This window comes from Psammomys obesus, unplaced genomic scaffold, assembly GCF_907164565.1.
Source record: "Psammomys obesus unplaced genomic scaffold, mPsaObe1.curated_primary_1811, whole genome shotgun sequence".
Taxonomy (NCBI): Eukaryota; Metazoa; Chordata; class Mammalia; order Rodentia; family Muridae; genus Psammomys; species Psammomys obesus.
Genome location: NW_026590699.1, coordinates 8,078,642 through 8,096,251, shown reverse-complemented (window position 1 = coordinate 8,096,251; position 17,610 = coordinate 8,078,642). Strand labels below are relative to the sequence as shown.

The following is a 17,610-nucleotide window of genomic DNA, read 5'->3' as shown; positions in this document are numbered from 1 at the left end:
GAAGAAACTGGGCACTGCAATCACTTTCCTTAAAGATCTCCTCTAGGAATCTAGAGAATGCATGGAAAGATTTAGCCCACCGCTGTGCCAGAATGATTTCTAGAATAATAGAAAGGGCCCCGTGGCGCATGCCAAGCTGCCTAAGACTGCTAGCCTTGTCTGGATACTGGGCACCTAATAAGCAACTAATGAGGATGAAGAAAGTAATTTTTGATATCTTAAAATATTAATTTAAATTTAAAGAGCCATGTGGTTAAAGGTTACTGCCCTGGACAGGTCTGGCCCTGAGAGTTAGACGTGAATGACTGAGCCCGGGAGGATGTTTTTAGACGTCATTTCTGTTTCCCTGATGTGTTATCTCTGCTCTCTCAGAAGTATTTTGGGTTGTGGCCAAGTCCTCAGGAATGATTAACAAGAAGAGAACGCTGGGGTGCCCACAGTCCATGATCCCAAATGTGGTCTGAAGTCCGAGCTCCTTCTGCTGTTTTAGAAGGCTGTATGTCACCCCTGCCCACAGACCTGGGGCAGGAGGAAGTCAACAAACGACTCATCCTAAATGGATTCACCAAGGCACGAGGCCCACACCTCCGAGCCTGGAGTTCTAGGACTGAGGGAGTCTGGTGGTGTCTTGTTCTTTGGTCCCATTGATTCAATTTCTACATTCCTATCATTCTCTGGCCCTACGCACTCACTTGTTCTGTATTTGCTGGCTTCTGTGATGTCTCTTTTCGTATTCCGCCTCCCTGACCTGGAGTTCCTAGATCCCATAGAAAACAGGAGCACAGGCAGGGGCAGGACATCATTTGCCAAAATATCATTCATTTGGAAACAGCTTTGAAGTTCCACAATTGCTCCTCAAAGGCAGGGCAAGTAAAATCCACCCGCTGACCGGCACCGCTGATAGAGATGGGGGTGCATCTTAGCAAAAGGCCTGGTGTCCATCCCTTTATCCGAAGCCTTTACAGAAATTCGAGGCATAAAAACTCCGAAAATTAGGAGTGACGGCCTCTGTCCATGACAATTCAAAGGTCAGTTTTTCTTTGAACTGGGTGAGGCCTTTTGAACAGAATCTGCCCAGGATCGTGGTTCTTTGAGACTGAGCCGCAGAGGCGGGTGGCCTCTCACCCCGACCCCATCCAGGCAAGCTGACAAGGCAGGAGGGCGGGGCTGCGCCACTGCAGCCAGGGCCAGGGTCCCGGGTCTCCTGCTCCCACAGGGAGTTTTTCTGATTCCCGCTTTGGATTGCGGGTTGTAGTGACTGTTGATAGCGTTGTCCCCCTCGCTGAATCTTAAAACCGGAGAGCAGCGCCGGCCCTCCTAGCCTGCATGCCCAGAGCCGTGCACTAGGAAATGGGTGTCCGCCGTCGTGCCGGTGTCCTCCCTCCGCACTCCGTGAGCTCAGTGTCCCCGGCTCTCGCTTTAGAGATGAGCAACGGTTCCTGGCTTCAGTTCTTTCACCTCCTTCGTACAGCCCCGGGCTTCCAGACCCTCCTGGCGCGCTTCTTGGCCTGTGTGCAAGGAGAGCTTGGGACCGGGGTGTTTCCTGTCAGGGCCTGGATTACAATCAATTCTTTCCCCTGGAATAATGATTACCCAGAACACACTGATTCGAATCGGAACGGCAGCCTTGATTTAAGGGCAACGCGCGTTGAGCAGACACCGCAGTTCGGTGGACCCCAGGCTGTGGGTCCGAAGAGCGAGCCCCCCGCGAGGGTGCACGGTGCTCGCTGGCTCCCTTCCCCTGAGCAGTTCTGTCTGTTCTCCGCAAACACCCAGGAGGTGGAGAACCTGTTCGTTATCCTCGCCGCGATACTACACATCGGAGACCTCCAGTTCACCGCGCTGACGGAAGCCGACTCCGCCTTTGTCTCCGACCTCCAGCTTCTGGAACAAGGTCAGTGGAGCAGCACCTCCAGGCCAACGCCGTCGGGGTGCAGTGTCTCGGCGCCGCCGGTAGATGGAGACACAGTACAGACAGCAGGGCAGCGGCTGCTTCCCAGGGCGCCTGTCCCGGGGGGAGGGGAGAGTCTATTTCTTCTCTAACCGGCTGGGTGGGTGGGGTGGGAGGACTGACAAACGGGTTTCACGTTCCCACTCTGCTCATCACACTGACCTCACTGGGGTGTCGGCATATACCTCAGTTCATGTGACGTTATCTAAATGTCCTGCCCCCACCACTCTCCACGCAGTTATTTGGATACCAGGCCGCTACCTAAACTTTATGAACACAATTACTTCCCTTTAAATACCGAATTCAAAATCTCTCTCTTCTTTGATATTGCCTTTCCAGCCACACCTACTTAAAAATACCCTCAGCCATAGGATTTTAATAAACAGCTTATTTTCACCTATTTCAAAGTTATTTAATGAGAGATTTGGGGAAAAAAATCATCCAGCACTATCTATGAGGGTGATGAAGGGGAGAACAGGTCATGACTGAATCCAGACGGGCACAGACCCCACTAAGGTCTGCAGTAAGGAGGCACTTCTCTCGATGAGTTTAGCCCGGAGAGCAGACCTTGCCGTCCTTCCTAGCGTGTCTCCTCGAGCATGCGCACAGTGTGCACGCAGAGCGGTGTTCTCGGTGTGGAAATGCGCACTGGTTTCATACCCACAGCCTGTTTTGCTTTCAGTGGCCGGCATGTTGCAAGTGTCGACAGATGAGCTGGCCTCCGCCTTAACAACTGATATTCAGTATTTTAAAGGTAAGCAAGCCATTGTGTAACCTTACTTTCACCTTTGTACAGTCGCTGGGCTTCTTTCAAGTGGGGAAATTAAACACCACTCTGCCTGTCTCCACACGGGGAAACTGTTTGCATGGCTTGAGTGCCAAGAGAGAGGCATTGCAAGCCTGTTTGGTCCCCCGTTACTGTATGGGAACTCTGCCATGCTCCTGGGAGATCATTCTGATTAACTAGCCCCCTTCCTAATCAACCTGTCAGTTCAGAAAAACAAAGCCATCAATCTAAGAGGATTTATTCTCACAAAACGTGCACCTCTGTGGAGGTAGGGCAGCCTTCTCTGCTCATAATGGAAGCTGTCATTTATTTGGTGTTTATGAGGGGATGGCATGGTGCCAAGTACTCTGAATGTTGTCACTTGGGGTCTCACAAACAGTCACGGGATGGTCATAACTATGACTGTTTCTGAGAGGAAACTTCTCAGATTAAAAGGGGTTAATCACTGTGGATGCCAAGCCACTGGCAAAGGGGCTGTCTACTTTACAGCTCAGCCTCAGACCCTCTGTGCGTGTCCACTCCCTGTGTGGCGTGTGGCCTGCTCAATGCACAAGGACACTGCTCTCCCAGGCATTTCAGGCCTTCCCTGCACTCAGGATGGAGCCCTCTGCAGCCTTTCTTTTCATGGCCGTGAGGGCTGGCCTCCCCCGACCACTCTACTCTGAGCTTACCTGATACCCCAGCGTCTGACTTGCTTGACTAATGACTTCACCTCTCAGAATCCTCCATACACACTGCTCAGCTTGCTGGGTTTTCTCGTGACCACCGCTGCACACTGGTAATGCTGGCTCCCCTGGCCCCTTTCCTTCAGATCCCCGTGAGTCCTAAGAGCTTCTGTTCTCACTACCCTCGTTTCTTCACCTGGCCACAGCAATGACTTCCGTTACTGTTTTCATCTGGACTTTGCTCCTTTTCCCTTCTTGCCATAGGAGTGAAATGCAAATGTGCTTTTCACCTGTGGGCAGCAGTCTTTTGAGACACTCATTTCCCTGGAGGAAGCTCCTCTCTGCAGGACAGACTTTTAGGCCCCCTCAGGGCTGTTCTTAACCACTTCTCCATCCACACCTCTGCATCCAGCTGCAGGAAGCGCCTTGTTGATCTTCTCATCACCCTGATGATGCCCGGCCCTTTGTTGCATCCTGCTGAAGATAGGCTAAATGCACTTGTCACTTATCATGTAACCGTACGGTTCCCTCTGTTCATGCCACCCTCCCTCCCTCGCCTTCCACCATGTTGGCCACTCTTCAGATCTCCTCAGCTGTATGAACCAGAACTCTGGGGTACCATCCCCTAGAAAGCTGCTCTGTTTCCCTGCCTTACTGGGCTGCTCCACATCAATGCTCTCGGCCTTGCTCTCTCAAGGTAGTGAAGCTCTGGGCTGTCTCAGCAGAGGCTCCTTTCTATTTCCTGCCCCTCCAGCTGGCTCTCCTGTCCCTGCTATCTGCTCAGGCTAAGACTCAAGGCCACAGGCAAGGATTTTTGACCTCCATTCACACTCTGTCTCCATCAGGAGTACTATACTGGCTCTGCAGGTACCCCAGGTCACCCTATCTCTCTCCCCTGAGTTCCTTCACTGGTCTTTTCACTCCAGAAGTTCTGCTCTCTTATGATCTCTATCACTCCATTTGAGAATGACAGGCACTTCCTCGTGAAGGCCCACTCTTGTTCCCTAGCTCCACAGGTATATTCTGATTGATTTGACCATGACTTTCCAGACCAGCAGCTGTTCAAATGCCCTGGGCCAGTTCAGTGCCCAGCCAATGAGCTCTTATTAGAAAACTCACACACAAGACCCTGAGCTGGCTTGACTTCTCCTGACTTGAGAGCAAATGGCTCAGCTGCAGAGAGAGGTATACAGCAGCCTGGTCAGAGGTACAGTGAGAAGTCAAGGCACCGGACCCTCCCTGTAGGTGGCGATGACTGGCAGATGCTCTCAGGACATTTTTAACACATCTGAGCGTGTATGGATGTTGCAAAGAATGAACGGGACATAGACAGTTGTGTTGGCTTCTAATGAGGGGGACCGCTTTTCCTTATACCCCTCTTTCTTCTGCTCTTCTAGGAGACGTGATAATCCGTCGACATACCACACAGATGGCTGCATTTTACCGAGATCTCCTGGCCAAGTCACTGTATAGTCGTTTGTTTGGTTTTCTGATGAACGCCGTGAATTGCTGCCTCCAGAATCAAGATGAATATAAAAGGTAGGAGCTGTAGGTGGCTGCGCCTGTGCTGGCTTGTCACACACAACTCAGGAGCTGTAGACACTGGCCAATCACACACAACTCAGGGACTATATATCCTGGCCCTCCGGTTATCCAGCTACCTGTAATTCAGGTGGTGTGGACAGTGGGTCCCATGCCACTCTGCCATGCACACCTGAGGCCTTACCTTGGAGAGATGCTTTATATTATAGCCTTGCCCAGAGGCAGGCTTCATTCATGCTTCATTTTAGCAGTTCACTGGAAGGTATTAGTAATTATGCTTTAGAGATCTAAGCCCCACCCCCTCCCACCCACCAGCACTGATGGATGAATCAAACTGTCTCTCATGCATAGATATGCAAATGTGTTCTCTCTAGAATGAAGGTATAGATGTGGCCTTTTGTGAGCCGAGAAGAATGGAAATTTTATGAGTCTAGGAACAAAACAGTCTAAGAATATCTAGAGCTCAGGAGTTGGTTGAAAGCCCACGTGTGTCTCTTTCAGAAGCAGTTTGATGATGTGTGTAATTCTGCCTGGAGATTCCTTACTTACTTCATGGGTTATTTGACAAAGGGGTTCTGTAGTAATCCTCTCGGCTCAGACCCTTAATCATCTCTAAGCAGGAGCTTTTCGGGGCTATTTGATCATCTAAAAATTATAGATTTCCATGGCATTTTGTCAATGAAAAACTCCATTATTATTCTTGTCACTGGCAATGACCTTGGATGGACATCTGAAAGTAGAATTTCACTCAGAAGCCTTCACAGGCTTGCTTGTCTTTCAGTGAAGCTCTCTGAGAATTTTCCTGTTGTCCTAGAGTTCTTTACCAGATCCCTGGATTAAGCCATTTTTGGAAAATATTAAAATTACCATCAATTAGTGGGAAAGTTCTGAGATGAGAACAGCGATTTCAGGCTTTGAACTAAGGGATGTTAAAATTCTTCAGCTGCAGCCTTGCAGAAGCTCAGCACTCAACACTGCATGTCTTCAGCGCCTCCTGGGCAGTTTAGGGTGGCTCCGATACAGCTGGCTCTTTCTCCGCTGTGATGTGGACTAACACCTACCTCTTTGGCGTAATGAGGACTTCAGCTCTTGCTTCTCAGTCTTGTGACGAGTTGGTCTGTGGTCCTCCATCCTAGCTAGCCTTGCCCTCCCTGTGATGCAATACCCAGGAGAAGGAGCTTGAGAAACTACGGGTTTGCTCTTGTTTCTGGGTTGGAAGGGGAGCCTGGGGTGGAAGCCGTTGGCTCAAGACACCTTGCTTAAGTCAGTGCGCTCCTCCTGACTTTCTCCATTTTACTCCTAATTTGGTCCAGGAGGCTAGCTGGTGGGATGGTTCTGTCCACACCATGGACAGTCTTCTTCCCTAAGTCTGTCTCACAGATATACGCTCCCAAAGATGGGCCTCACCGATGCCCCCCACGTAGTTCTTGATACAATCAAGTTATCGATAGAAATGAGATGTCAGGCCTGCAGATGTGATGACATTCACAGCTGACATACATGTGTTAAGTTGGCCAAATTAACCTTACAGAAAAACATTAGCACCCTTGCTGATGGTGCTAGTGATCAGTTAATGTTTAATTAAAACGTAAACCTTGGGACTTCTAGAAAATTTCCACTTGACATTTGAACCCTGCAGAATCTTGAATTTATATGCTTGGAAAGAGTTAGGTATGTGAAAGGGAGGAAACGTGGCCTTCTTAGCAGTGGACATTGTGTCTGGTGTATGCGAATGGAAAAGTGGATGGCCGCCTTAGCGTTTGAGGTTCTCTGTAAGCAAATGCATGAGAACGAGAAATCACAAACTGTAGCTATGTGCCGCACCTCTGAGACACAGTAGCTCCTTGGAATAACTGACTTTTTTTTTTTTTTCCAAGAATCACCTGAAGTTGGTTTTAAATCCCCTAGCAAGGCAAGGAAAAGTTTTTTCATCTGCAGTATTTCTAACTCTTGGAAATTCTCAGAGCACTGCAAGTTCTGAAGATCTGCTTTTTGAGTCAGAAAGGGCAGAGATATTTGCATAAGCTATTGGCATTCACCAGGCCTCCTTTGTTTTAAAGTATTATAACTGTGCGGAAGTTTAAAAGTTTTAACTCGAGTGGTTAAAGCTGGCAAGCACACTGAAGTGATGGGCTGGTGTATTTCCACGCTGTGTTTTCTTGTGACAATTTCAAGTGAGCATAGATGCTGATGAGCTACTAATTAAGGCACTGTGGAAGGAGCCAGGAGAAGTCAAAGCAGATCAAGTACCTTTTCCTGGAATGCCTACCTCATTTCCTAAGTAAAATAGGTCTAATATGAAAAACAAACAAACAAACAAACAAAAAAACAACAAAAACTGTTCTTTCTTTTCCTGATTCCATGAAGACTTATTTCTGTGAGGAAACCTTGTGTCCTCAAGCAGGGGATGTTCGGTGGCTAGTTAGTGGAGATAAACGCAGACTGTCTCCCTGTTTGCCTGAACAAGCCAGTCTGGAAGATTAATGTGAGCTTCTCCTGGGCTCGCATCTGCTGTGACCTTGACATCGTGTGACTCTCTCAGGATGCATTGGGCCATGGCTGAGGCAGGTCAAACCGGAAGCACATTGAAACAGTCTGTTAAGCTCAGTTCAAAGCGACATGACGCAAGGAGGCAGAAGGAGCTAAGAGCAGTAGCACTAAGAGCCCTGAAACCTCTGCCACAGCCACACTTCCTGCTTCTCTAAAACTCTCTCAGGGTGTGTGGACACAAGTGCCTTTGGGGGTAAAATCCTGCTAAATAGCTAAAAACTAAAAGGTAAAATAGGAGCTTCTCTCACAGTCCTTCCCTCCAAAGCCTTTCTCTTAGGAAAAAACAAACAAACTTGTTTTAAAACCATAGTTTTCAGATATGAATCTTTCAGGGGACATTGCTTTTGCTAAGCCCTGATGTCTTGCCTGTGGGAGGAGTAGATGACAGCACCACTATTAGGAACTGGCCTAGCCTGCTGCAGTGCTTTCCATCCCTGTTATGCCGGCCTGCTGCAAGAGGGCCCCCTGCCTCCCCGCCCCCCCCCCCCACCGTCTGTTATCCTCACCTCCCAGGTCACTGCCTCCTCTAGGGATAGTATTGTTCTTCCTGGCTTAGAATCAGCCATGGAATGAGGCAAAGAGAATCAAAAGAGCAACTTACGTGTTAGGGCTCCCAGGATGTGGCTTGCCCACCAGGTCCCGATATAATGGAACCCGCCCTGCCCTGAGAAAGCAGCAGCGGCCAGAGTGTGCCCTTACAGAGCCCAGCAAAGGACAGCTGTGGGCATTTTTGCCCAGGTCCCCTCCCAGTGTCCAGTGAGAAGCGGCAGGGCTACAGTGCCTGCTAGACAGATAGGTGGTGGACAGTCTGTCTGTGGAAAGAGGCCTAGCATGCCATCACACCTTTATGGGCACACAGAATGTCACTGAGAGCTGTCCGGCCCAGAAGATAAGGCTCCAGCCAATGCAGACACAGACCTGGAACTCCGATTTTTAGATGGATTTCTGGTGTTAAAACCATGCAGCCAAACCTGGGTGAGCCCTGGAGGTGTGGAGAATACCCTTGTACTTCATTTGTGCCTCTGTTACTTTCAATTGCTGTGAAGAGACACCATGCCCAGGGCAACTGGTAAAAGGAAGAACTCTTCCTGACTTACAGTTCCGGAGTGTGACTCTGTTGCCATTGCAGTGGGCATTAGGCAGGCAGGCAGGCAAGAGCTGCAAGCTCACCTTTTGAGCCATAATCCAGAGGCAGAGAGAGCTAAGTGGGAATGGCACCGACCTTTGAAGCATCAAAGCTCAACCACAATGAGACACCTCCTCCAACAAGGCCATGCCTCCCAATCCTTCCTGAACAGTTCCACCAAGCGGAGACCAAGTATTGAAACACACAGGACTACGGGCCTACAATCTGGCTGAATGAAGGCCATCCCTCACATGACAAGGTATGAAGGCCATGTGAAGCCAGCCAGCACAGGACCTGAGCAGAGGATGTGGAGGATGTCCGTGCTGTGCGCTCCACAGAGAAGGGCGTGGGTGCTTCCGTGCTTCTGATTGTGGAGAGAAGTGAGGACAGAGAGGAAGGGCTCAAGGCTTTCTGTGGAAAATGACAAGGGCTTTCTCCAGGAGGCTGGAGGTCATGGCTCCATCTTGCCGTTTGCTCCCTGTGCCGGGGTTGATTGTTGGATGGAGGAGGCTGGTGAACCGAGATCTGTGGCATTTCTCAAGCTGTGCATGCAGTCTCCCTTCTGCTGACCACTATACACACTTGGAGAAATGTATGTTTGACCATGTGCTATCATTATAAAGAGACACCGTGGCCAATGCAACTTCCAAGAGATGACATTTAGCTGGGAGCTTGCTAGTAGACTGAGAAGGTGGATGTGTGGTCACGGTGGTGAAGGAGCCTGGCGTTGGAGCAGGCTGAGAGGTGACGTCGGATCACTGAGGCACAGGCAAAGAGAGAGACTGTCTGGCATGGGCATTTGCAACCTCAAAGACCTCCTCAACAGGGCCATGCCTACTCCAACAAGGTCACACTTCCTAATTGTTGCCAAAATATTTGTACTAACTGAGAACCAAGCCTTCCAATGTGTGAGGCCACCAGGCCACTCTCGTTCAAACCACCACGCCGTGCAATGACTAGCAGTCACTTGCCTTTCCTCTCCCACTCTTATTTGACTTATAGTTTATATTTTACACTTGTTATATTCCAGGAAAGGATACACTATCTACCCTTATTGGATAAATACAAAAAACAGGAAACTGTGAAATTTGTGGAGAGCAGAAGTTTGTCTAAGAATCCAGTGGAATCTTAACTTTGTAATAAAATCTGACTTTTCCCCCTATAATCCTTTACTGAAATGACAGTAAAGATTTAACTCTCAGAGTCCCAGCTTATAAAGGTGCCCTCAGGAAAACATGAGGCAAATGAAAGGCTGCAGGAAATACATAGTAAAAATCTAGAAATCAGCACACAATTGAGCACTGTTAAAAAAAAAGGACAGTTTATACATTCTTTTGTTAATCCTATCGAAAGCATTTAATTCTTAATAAATGAGTTTATGTTATTAATCTTTAAATGCATCATAAAAATAGTAAAATGCCCAATTAGAAAATGAAGCTAGTCTTTTTCCATTTAGTGAGTAATATCACTCTTTATCATCTGTCATCTTTAATCCTTTGTTAGAAAAGACTGAATAATCAAGAGGAGCACAAAGTTACGTGGAAGGGAGATGCCTCCTGTAGCCTCAGGTTAGCGTGGAGAACACTTGATGTTCCATTTTTAATGAAACAGAACTAAGTTAGAGCTAAAAGTACAGGTCTCTTTAGTGTCCTGGCATGAGCTGGCTTGGTCCTTTCCCGGGTGTTCCACTGGCTCTCCAGCCATCTCTTTTCATAACTGCAAAAGGCCAAGAGCAGATTAGAAGTGCAGAAGTGCAAGTCTGAAGTGTGTTTTCTGTGCTTCATTTTTAAACTCCATGTTGGTTTTGAGATTTCACCACACCAACCCATCCAGAATAGTCTCATTGTTTTCACTTGCTGAATTAATTCCCGTGGACACAGAAACCTCATCAGCAGATGGCTGCGAGGTCTCCTTCCACATTTTTCTCAGCTGCCAGCAGCGCTGCAGCCTGTGCGCAGTTTTGGTGCGTGCTCAGGGCTCCCCCGGGCTGGGCTTTAGTGGCAGAACTGCAGTCAGGGCATGAGTCTGCATTTCTCTGACGGAGCAGCGACTCCTCCAGCGAGACAGCTGTGCACTGCGGCCTGGAGACCGTCACAGACGTTCGGCACAGTTCAGTCTTCCTTCAGGGCCGTAGCATAGGTAGTCCTCTCTTATGAAGAGGCTATTTTACATTTTCCCTAAAACTAAGATTTCAGCAGATCGTAAATACTATCTCGAACATGAGGGATTGAAGGCATTTCGTGTTTGGGTACTCTTAGCGTCCACGCTCCGTCCCTCTGGCTTTTGATCTGACAGAAATGATATCAATAGTATTTTTGAATGACTTGGTTCGTTTTAGTAGATTACAGTTTTCTCCCTTGTTTGGGTGATCTTTATTCTTCCGTGCATTCTGCACTAATTTTGATTTTCATGAAACGCTGTTTGAGGACACTGCGCAGATGCGCATCCACAGATGACTATCAAGAAGCTCCTCCCTCTTGGACTATCGTTTCTGCAGTGCAGCATTTGTCTGTGTTCTTTCCCTAGTGAGCAGTGCCGGCCGTTTGCCCTTCGCTTCGCTCACTGTCCCTCCCTGGGTTTCTCTTTTGGACATTTCAAGTGGCTTGAATTTTACTGTGAATGTTGCTCTGTTACATTTCAGTTTATTGAGCTGCTGACTGGAGAAGTCTATTGGAGCTTGAGCTTTTATCTAGAAATCTTAAATTCTGTCTAGGATTTTCTTCTTTGCTCTGACAAGTTTTTAATGGAGTATCTTAATATTTTCTAATAAATAATTGGAGGATGTCTCTTCCTCTGGACCACTTGTGTTTCTTGCCGTCTTACTGCACTGACCAGCACTCACAGACAGAGTTGGAAATGTGTGATGGTGCATCTTGCCTTGTTTCCAAAATAAGGACAATATTGCGTATGTAACACTGTTACTTAAAATTTCAGAACTTAATGTTTTCTGAAGAGCTCTCATGTTTCATCTAAACTTTTAAAAAATCTATTGGATGATAACCATCTCATCCCTTACCTTGATGTGTGTATTTTTAATTAAGTTTTAGATTCTTAATATGAGACTTTGTTTTAGTCTTTGTCTGTTTTGCTTTAAGACAGGGCGTCATAGCCCTCGCTGTTCTGGAGCTCATGAGGCAAATCAAACTGGCCTGAGATGCATAGTGATCTGCCCGCCTGTGCTAGGAATCTGAGTGCTGGGATTAAGGCATGTGCCTCTGAACCCAGCTTTTTTTCCCCCGAGTGTGTATGGGGGAACTAACATGTATGAGTTCTGTTCAGTTTCACCTCTTCCCCCACAACTCCTCCCATTTTCCCTGTACTCCCTATCAAATTCATAACCCCCCCTTTACCACACACACACAAACAGAGAGAGAGGCCTGCACACACACATACAATTCATTAAGTCCATTTTTACTTTAAAACTACTTTTAGTTACCTTAAATGTTTTATTGTTTAGTAAGTGTTTGCATGTAGGTATGTGACCTGCATGAGAGCCTGGTGGATACAGAAGTCAGAGGAGCCATCAGGCCCCATGGAAGTATAGTTGGAGAGAGTTATGGGCCCATGGAGGCACTGGGTACCAAAGCTGGTCCTCTACAAGAGCGGTGCTCAAAAGCCCTGAGCCATCGTGTTAGCCCCATTGTATTTCCTATGTGGGTTCATTCTCCCTGTGAGGTCGCCACCCTGTTTGGCCTGCTTTGTTTTTGTTTTCATGAGTGAGACAAGGTGGGAGCTCTTTTTCCTGGCTGACCCTTGGCTGTCAGATCACACAAATGACCGTGAGGGGTAGTCTGTGTTCCTCTCTTCTCTACAGTGTTTGTAATGGCGTCCGGTCTTAGGGAACGGGCTGTGACCACGTGATTTTGTTTCTTTTATGAGTCACACATGCTTCCCACAAAGCTTCTCGTTTTAAGGCTTTAAACTTTCTCTGTGTCAGTCTCAGGTGTATTTCTGTGGCCTTTCAGTAAGTTTATGATTGTAGTGGTAAACTTTGCTCCTCTCATACTTAGTGCACACCTTTGGTTTGGCTCACAACTAGTCTGTAAGAATTGTTTCTAAAGAAACATTGTTTGTTGTTTGACTGTCAAGTCTCGGGTCTTTTTGTCTGAACTGTTTTGTAGTGTTTTCATTTTTGCTCATTTGTTTTCTGAGCTTACAAGTTGAATGTTTGTTTAGTGTTTTTCAATGACTTTCTTTTCTCCCGGCCTGTAAATTACCCACTAAGTACCTTCGAGTTCATTCCACAAGTTTTCTATGTGTTTTAGTTCTAAATATTTTGTCTTTCTGCTGTTTCAGAGACGTAGTAACAAGCAGCTTGTCAGAGGAGTGAATCTGACACACCGTGTTTCCCTCCATTCAAATCAAAAATTTTCTTTTCATTAAATAAAGAGATTTCTTTGATCCTTGTGAATACAGTACAAGTAACTTCTATTTCTGGGAAGACTTGTTTAAATCATTCTGCTGATTACCATGACAACCAAATTCTGTAATTTAGCAAATATCTGAAGCAAAACCTGTTCTCTAAATAAGCCTCTTGCTTCATCTCCTCCCCACACACAGACAAGACCATCTTCCTCTGTAACTGAGTTGCTTTGCATGACCCTGTGTGAGCATTTCCATTTCCAAATAGGAAGATCTAGAGGAGTGTGAAGGTTTTACCAAAGCCCCAGCACCCAAATGAGATTTAAAGGACCATGTGACAGAGAGTTCGGTAAGACGATGCCGTTCTTACCATAACAGTTGCCAGACACCTTGGACAAAATCATGATTGAATTTAAATATGAATCATCACATTTGTGAGTTTTTTGCAAGGATGGCACAGCTTGAATGCTTTGTGGAGACCTGTCTGCTTTGGTCCTGGCTCCTTGTTTTCAGGAGATTCAGCAGATCTGAAGAAACTACTGTTTTAGCATCCAGTGTTACGAGTTTTCTTTTTAATGATGACTTTATATTCTTTGAAAATGGTATCTGGAAGCCAAATTGTTTCAATAAAATCTCTGAGCATTAGATTTAAGGCAGATAAACACTCTTTATCCTACGTTCTGGCTGTTTTTTTCCAGAAGTGTGAAAGCCAGCACATGTTATTTTTGTGCAAAGGACAGAGCTCTGGCAGCTCCTGTCATCTTTGCTCACGTTCCTCTCAGCGCCTGTGACCTCTCCTGCTCAGTAAAGTTAATGGAATCTGGTCCTTAACTCTCCAGGCCTATTATTACACTGCGGCATAGTGGGACTCATGAGTCATAATAAACAATGCCTCAGAGGGACAAGAGTGGGGAATAGAAAGTCTGTTGCCTGGCTCTCAGAGGTCCTGACTCTGAACAAAAAAAAAGCCACGTTATGCTCCAAGCTGAGCCCCAGTGTCAGAAATTCCACACAGGCAATGCCGGTAATGAGTTAAACACCGTTGGGTTTGCTTTGTAAATGCCTCTTGACTGAGGATGCTCCATCTGGCCAGCAAAGCCAGCTAGAGTTGTCAGGATGGCAGTCTGAGGTTCCTCTCTCTGCACACGCTGCCTCCTTGAAGACACAGCCGTCTAAGCCAGGCTTCTTCAGGCGTGATGGTGATGGGACACTGACTGATCAGCATGTACCGAACACTGTGTAAAGTTAGGCTAGGAACTGTATTCCATCCCATACATGACATGGGGCATCAGATTGGTAGTTTCCTCAGTTTGACTTAGAAGGCTTTTGTGAATGGTAGGACCTCACAGCAACAAAGAGGAGGGTTTGGGGTGTAACCCCTGATAAGCCTTACTCCAAGCCCTGCCTTTTTCCATGCACCTTTTCTAAGGACAATTACGAGGGGGCCCTGAAGAGATGACTCGGCAGCCCTGAGCACTCGCTCTTGTTCCGCACAACCCAGGTTTGATCCCTATAACCTGTGTGGTGGCTCACAGCGCTCTTCTGGCCCCTGTTGGCACAAGGTGCGCATGTCACACACAGACACACGTGCAGGAAGAATACACAGACACAAAGGACAATTTTAAAACTGAAACAATAGGACAAATAGGACTTGGAAAGGGGGCTTCTTTGAAGTTATAAAGGTTTAGAGTCAATTCTTTTTATGTCAGCAATTTCCCTGTGCTCAGCAACATTGGGATAACAGTACAATTTCCAAATGTGAGCCATGAGGCAAGGCTGTCCTCTGGTTCTTCACATCTGGTGCAGGTGTCTGAAGCTTCCGATAAACTGGGCATCTGGGTGCAGCTGTGAACACATTCAGCGAACTGGCAAGCGACAGGCAGCTTGGCTGCTGCATTGCGGCCGCTGGGCCTCGTTCTTACTCCTCCCGCAGCCCCCCTCCCCTCGTGTGACTCGGATGCTCCCTTTGCTCACTTTGATCCATCATCTCGCCGAGCTTTACAGTCTGAAGCCTCGGATGATAAAGACTTCTGCTTCTGACACTTACATTGAATCGTAAAGATACCTAGAAGCTGTCTTTGAAAACACACAGTAGAGCCAGAGCCTCGGGGTGTGGGGCAGGAAAATGCTGATCAAAGGTACAGAGTAGTGAATATGCAGCGTGCAGAGGTGCGGAAAGCTAAGTGAGCTGGTGACAGCTGTTCCTGCCGCTGAAGGGAGGACTCAGGATCTAGCTGGACACTCATGAAGAGTACGTTTGTGAGTCTATAACCACACTGTGTCTTTTACTTATGTGTGCTAACGTTTATTTGTAAAAAATATAGTAAAATGCAAAAGGGGGGTGAGTTAGAATGCAATTACCAGGAAGGGACAAAAATATGTCAGAAAGGGTAATAATAGTAAGGACAGCAGCCAAACCTGGATAGCCTGGGTGAAGACCATGGCTAATGTGCTGGCAAAGCATGCAGATTTCATGCTTTGTGCATGGGAATGTGTCTAAGGACAGGGCTGTTGATTTGTGTGCACACTGTTTCACTTTGCTGACCAGGTTTAGCGTCTCATAAGCAGAGGACCTGGGTTCCTACTCTGAGCAACCACTTAACATGAAGGAGATCCCAAGAGAAATGGCTTTTGCCTCGTATATCTCTGTTTTCTCCATGTCACACAGCTGTACTTGTCATTTTCTTTTGTCAGCGCACACAGATTTCTGGCTTCCTTTTTTGATTCCATGACCAATGAATTTGTGTGTTTAGCTACAGTAAGTTTGAAAAGAAATTGCTCACCCATGCAGCACCCAGGACTCAGGTGGCTTCCTCACTGGGGCAGCTGAAGCTGAAAGGGCATCATGGATTTTTTTCTTTCCAGATATATTAAATCCCACCTTGTGTGTATGTGTATGAGTGTGGATGTGTGTGGATGTGTGTTTGTGTGTTTCTCTTGATGACTGCCAGGAACTTTGGATTTTATTATTATCATTATTGAAAATGTATCTTAACTCAAGGCAAAAGACAAATCGAGAACAGTAAAGGTAAGCCTAGATCGTGGAACAAGTCTGAAATACGGAACAGCTTACTTCCTGGGGAAACAGCATGGCCACACTGAAGCACATTCCAAGCATACCCACTCTCTGTTCCCACCATTGCTCTCCAGCTGGACTGCTCACCTGGGCCACCGGGGGACGATGGCATGAGGTCAGGGTCTCCCCGAGTGCCCATGGACTGTTGGTCTGCTCTGTTCATAAAGCTGACTCAGGAAGTCTAGAAAGAGGCTTCCTCTGCTTAAGAGTGCCACGCTTGTTCTCAGAAGTGCTCCAGGCAGCTCACTAAGGTGCTGTCCTTGGCACAGTGAACACAGGAACTGTGACAGCATCTGGGATGCACTGGAGAAACTGTTAATCTGAGTTTCACGCTCAAGGGCTTTCAGGTCCAAAGCGTCCCAGCTGTCTCTGAAGAAGAGGTGTGGAAGCCATTCTGTGACCTCACGGTTGTCAGGGACGGCTCACAGTTCTTCGCTCTGTGAATACTCTGATGACAAGTGTTTCCCTGTCCCCGTGTGAGCCCTGCAGGGCCCACGGGACACTTAGGCTGGCCTATCCATTCACAAAGCAGTTTTCAGTGTGCCCTCTCTGTGGCAGAAGCAGGCACAGTTCCACATACCACACAATCTTACTACAGTGATAAGACACAATAAGGGGTAGAACAAAATTAACGGTCTTAGGGAGTTTCCTCTCTGGAGGCTGAGCCAGTAGCTCCAGATGATCTTCATGATGTGATGTCCCAAACCTCTCTGTCTCTGAAAATGGAATCTTACTTCAGGGAACACAAGGTAAACTCTGAATTACCCTTAACTCAGATTGTGTTAACAGATACAGCAAAGCCCACAGATCTCTGACTCTCTGTGAACTGAGAGGGCTGTCGTTAGTAGATAGATTTTGGCTTTTTTTTTTTTTTTTGAGTAAAGGTCTTGCTTCAGTTTTCCTGCTTCAGCCTCAGAAGGGATGGGATTTCCTGAGTGTACCGTGTCTGGCTCTATTAGTGAATGTTGAAAGCTGCAAATCGGAAGGTTGCTCTTGTAAATCCTGTGATCTCACTCATTCCACCCTTCCAGTGGCTCTACCGTATGAAGGAGCAGTCTAGCTCTGGGGAGAGGAGATAGCTCCACGGGGAGTATGGCTTCCTGCCCTGGATGCAGTGGTCCTCCACACACAGCGACTTTATGTGGAACAGTAGCGTGTTGCCGAGCACAAGAGCTGTCTCTTCATCCCTCCAGCCTTTCACAGCTAGGGGAACACCTCTTCTCCAGGATAAATATCAACCCTTCTTTGAAGATTGTGGGAAACCTACTATCCAGCCTACAGATCTTTCATCCATGCCTGGATGTGCCTTCCTGAACTGTTGGCTATCAAACCAGATCACGTGGTGAGGTTTTGTACATGTTAAGCTTCTCTCCACTTGGTCTTGAAAGTGTGATGACTGCCCTTCACCTCTCTGAGCCAAAGGATCACTGAAGATGGACTGTGGACCCCAGCAATGCCTGCACACTAACTCTCCCTTCAGCCCTGTCCTCTACAGTGATCACATGAGTCCTCCTTTGGCACAGATTCGGCGGTCATCACTGCAGGGATGTG

The 17,610-nt window shown here is 47.3% G+C and overlaps 1 protein-coding gene across 2 annotated transcripts in view; it reads left to right on the top strand.

Moving 5' to 3' along the window:
• Myo16 (myosin XVI) overlaps window positions 1-17,610 on the top strand; it is a 449,864-nt gene that overhangs the window by 258,173 nt on the left and 174,081 nt on the right. Inside the window, exons 18-20 of one of the 2 annotated variants that reach the window (XM_055608467.1) lie at window positions 1,777-1,894; window positions 2,634-2,705; window positions 4,801-4,942. In XM_055608467.1, coding sequence (XP_055464442.1) covers window positions 1,777-1,894; window positions 2,634-2,705; window positions 4,801-4,942 — 332 coding nt within the window. The remainder of the gene's footprint in view (window positions 1-1,776; window positions 1,895-2,633; window positions 2,706-4,800; window positions 4,943-17,610) is intronic. The other variant, XM_055608466.1, reaches the window with a different exon arrangement.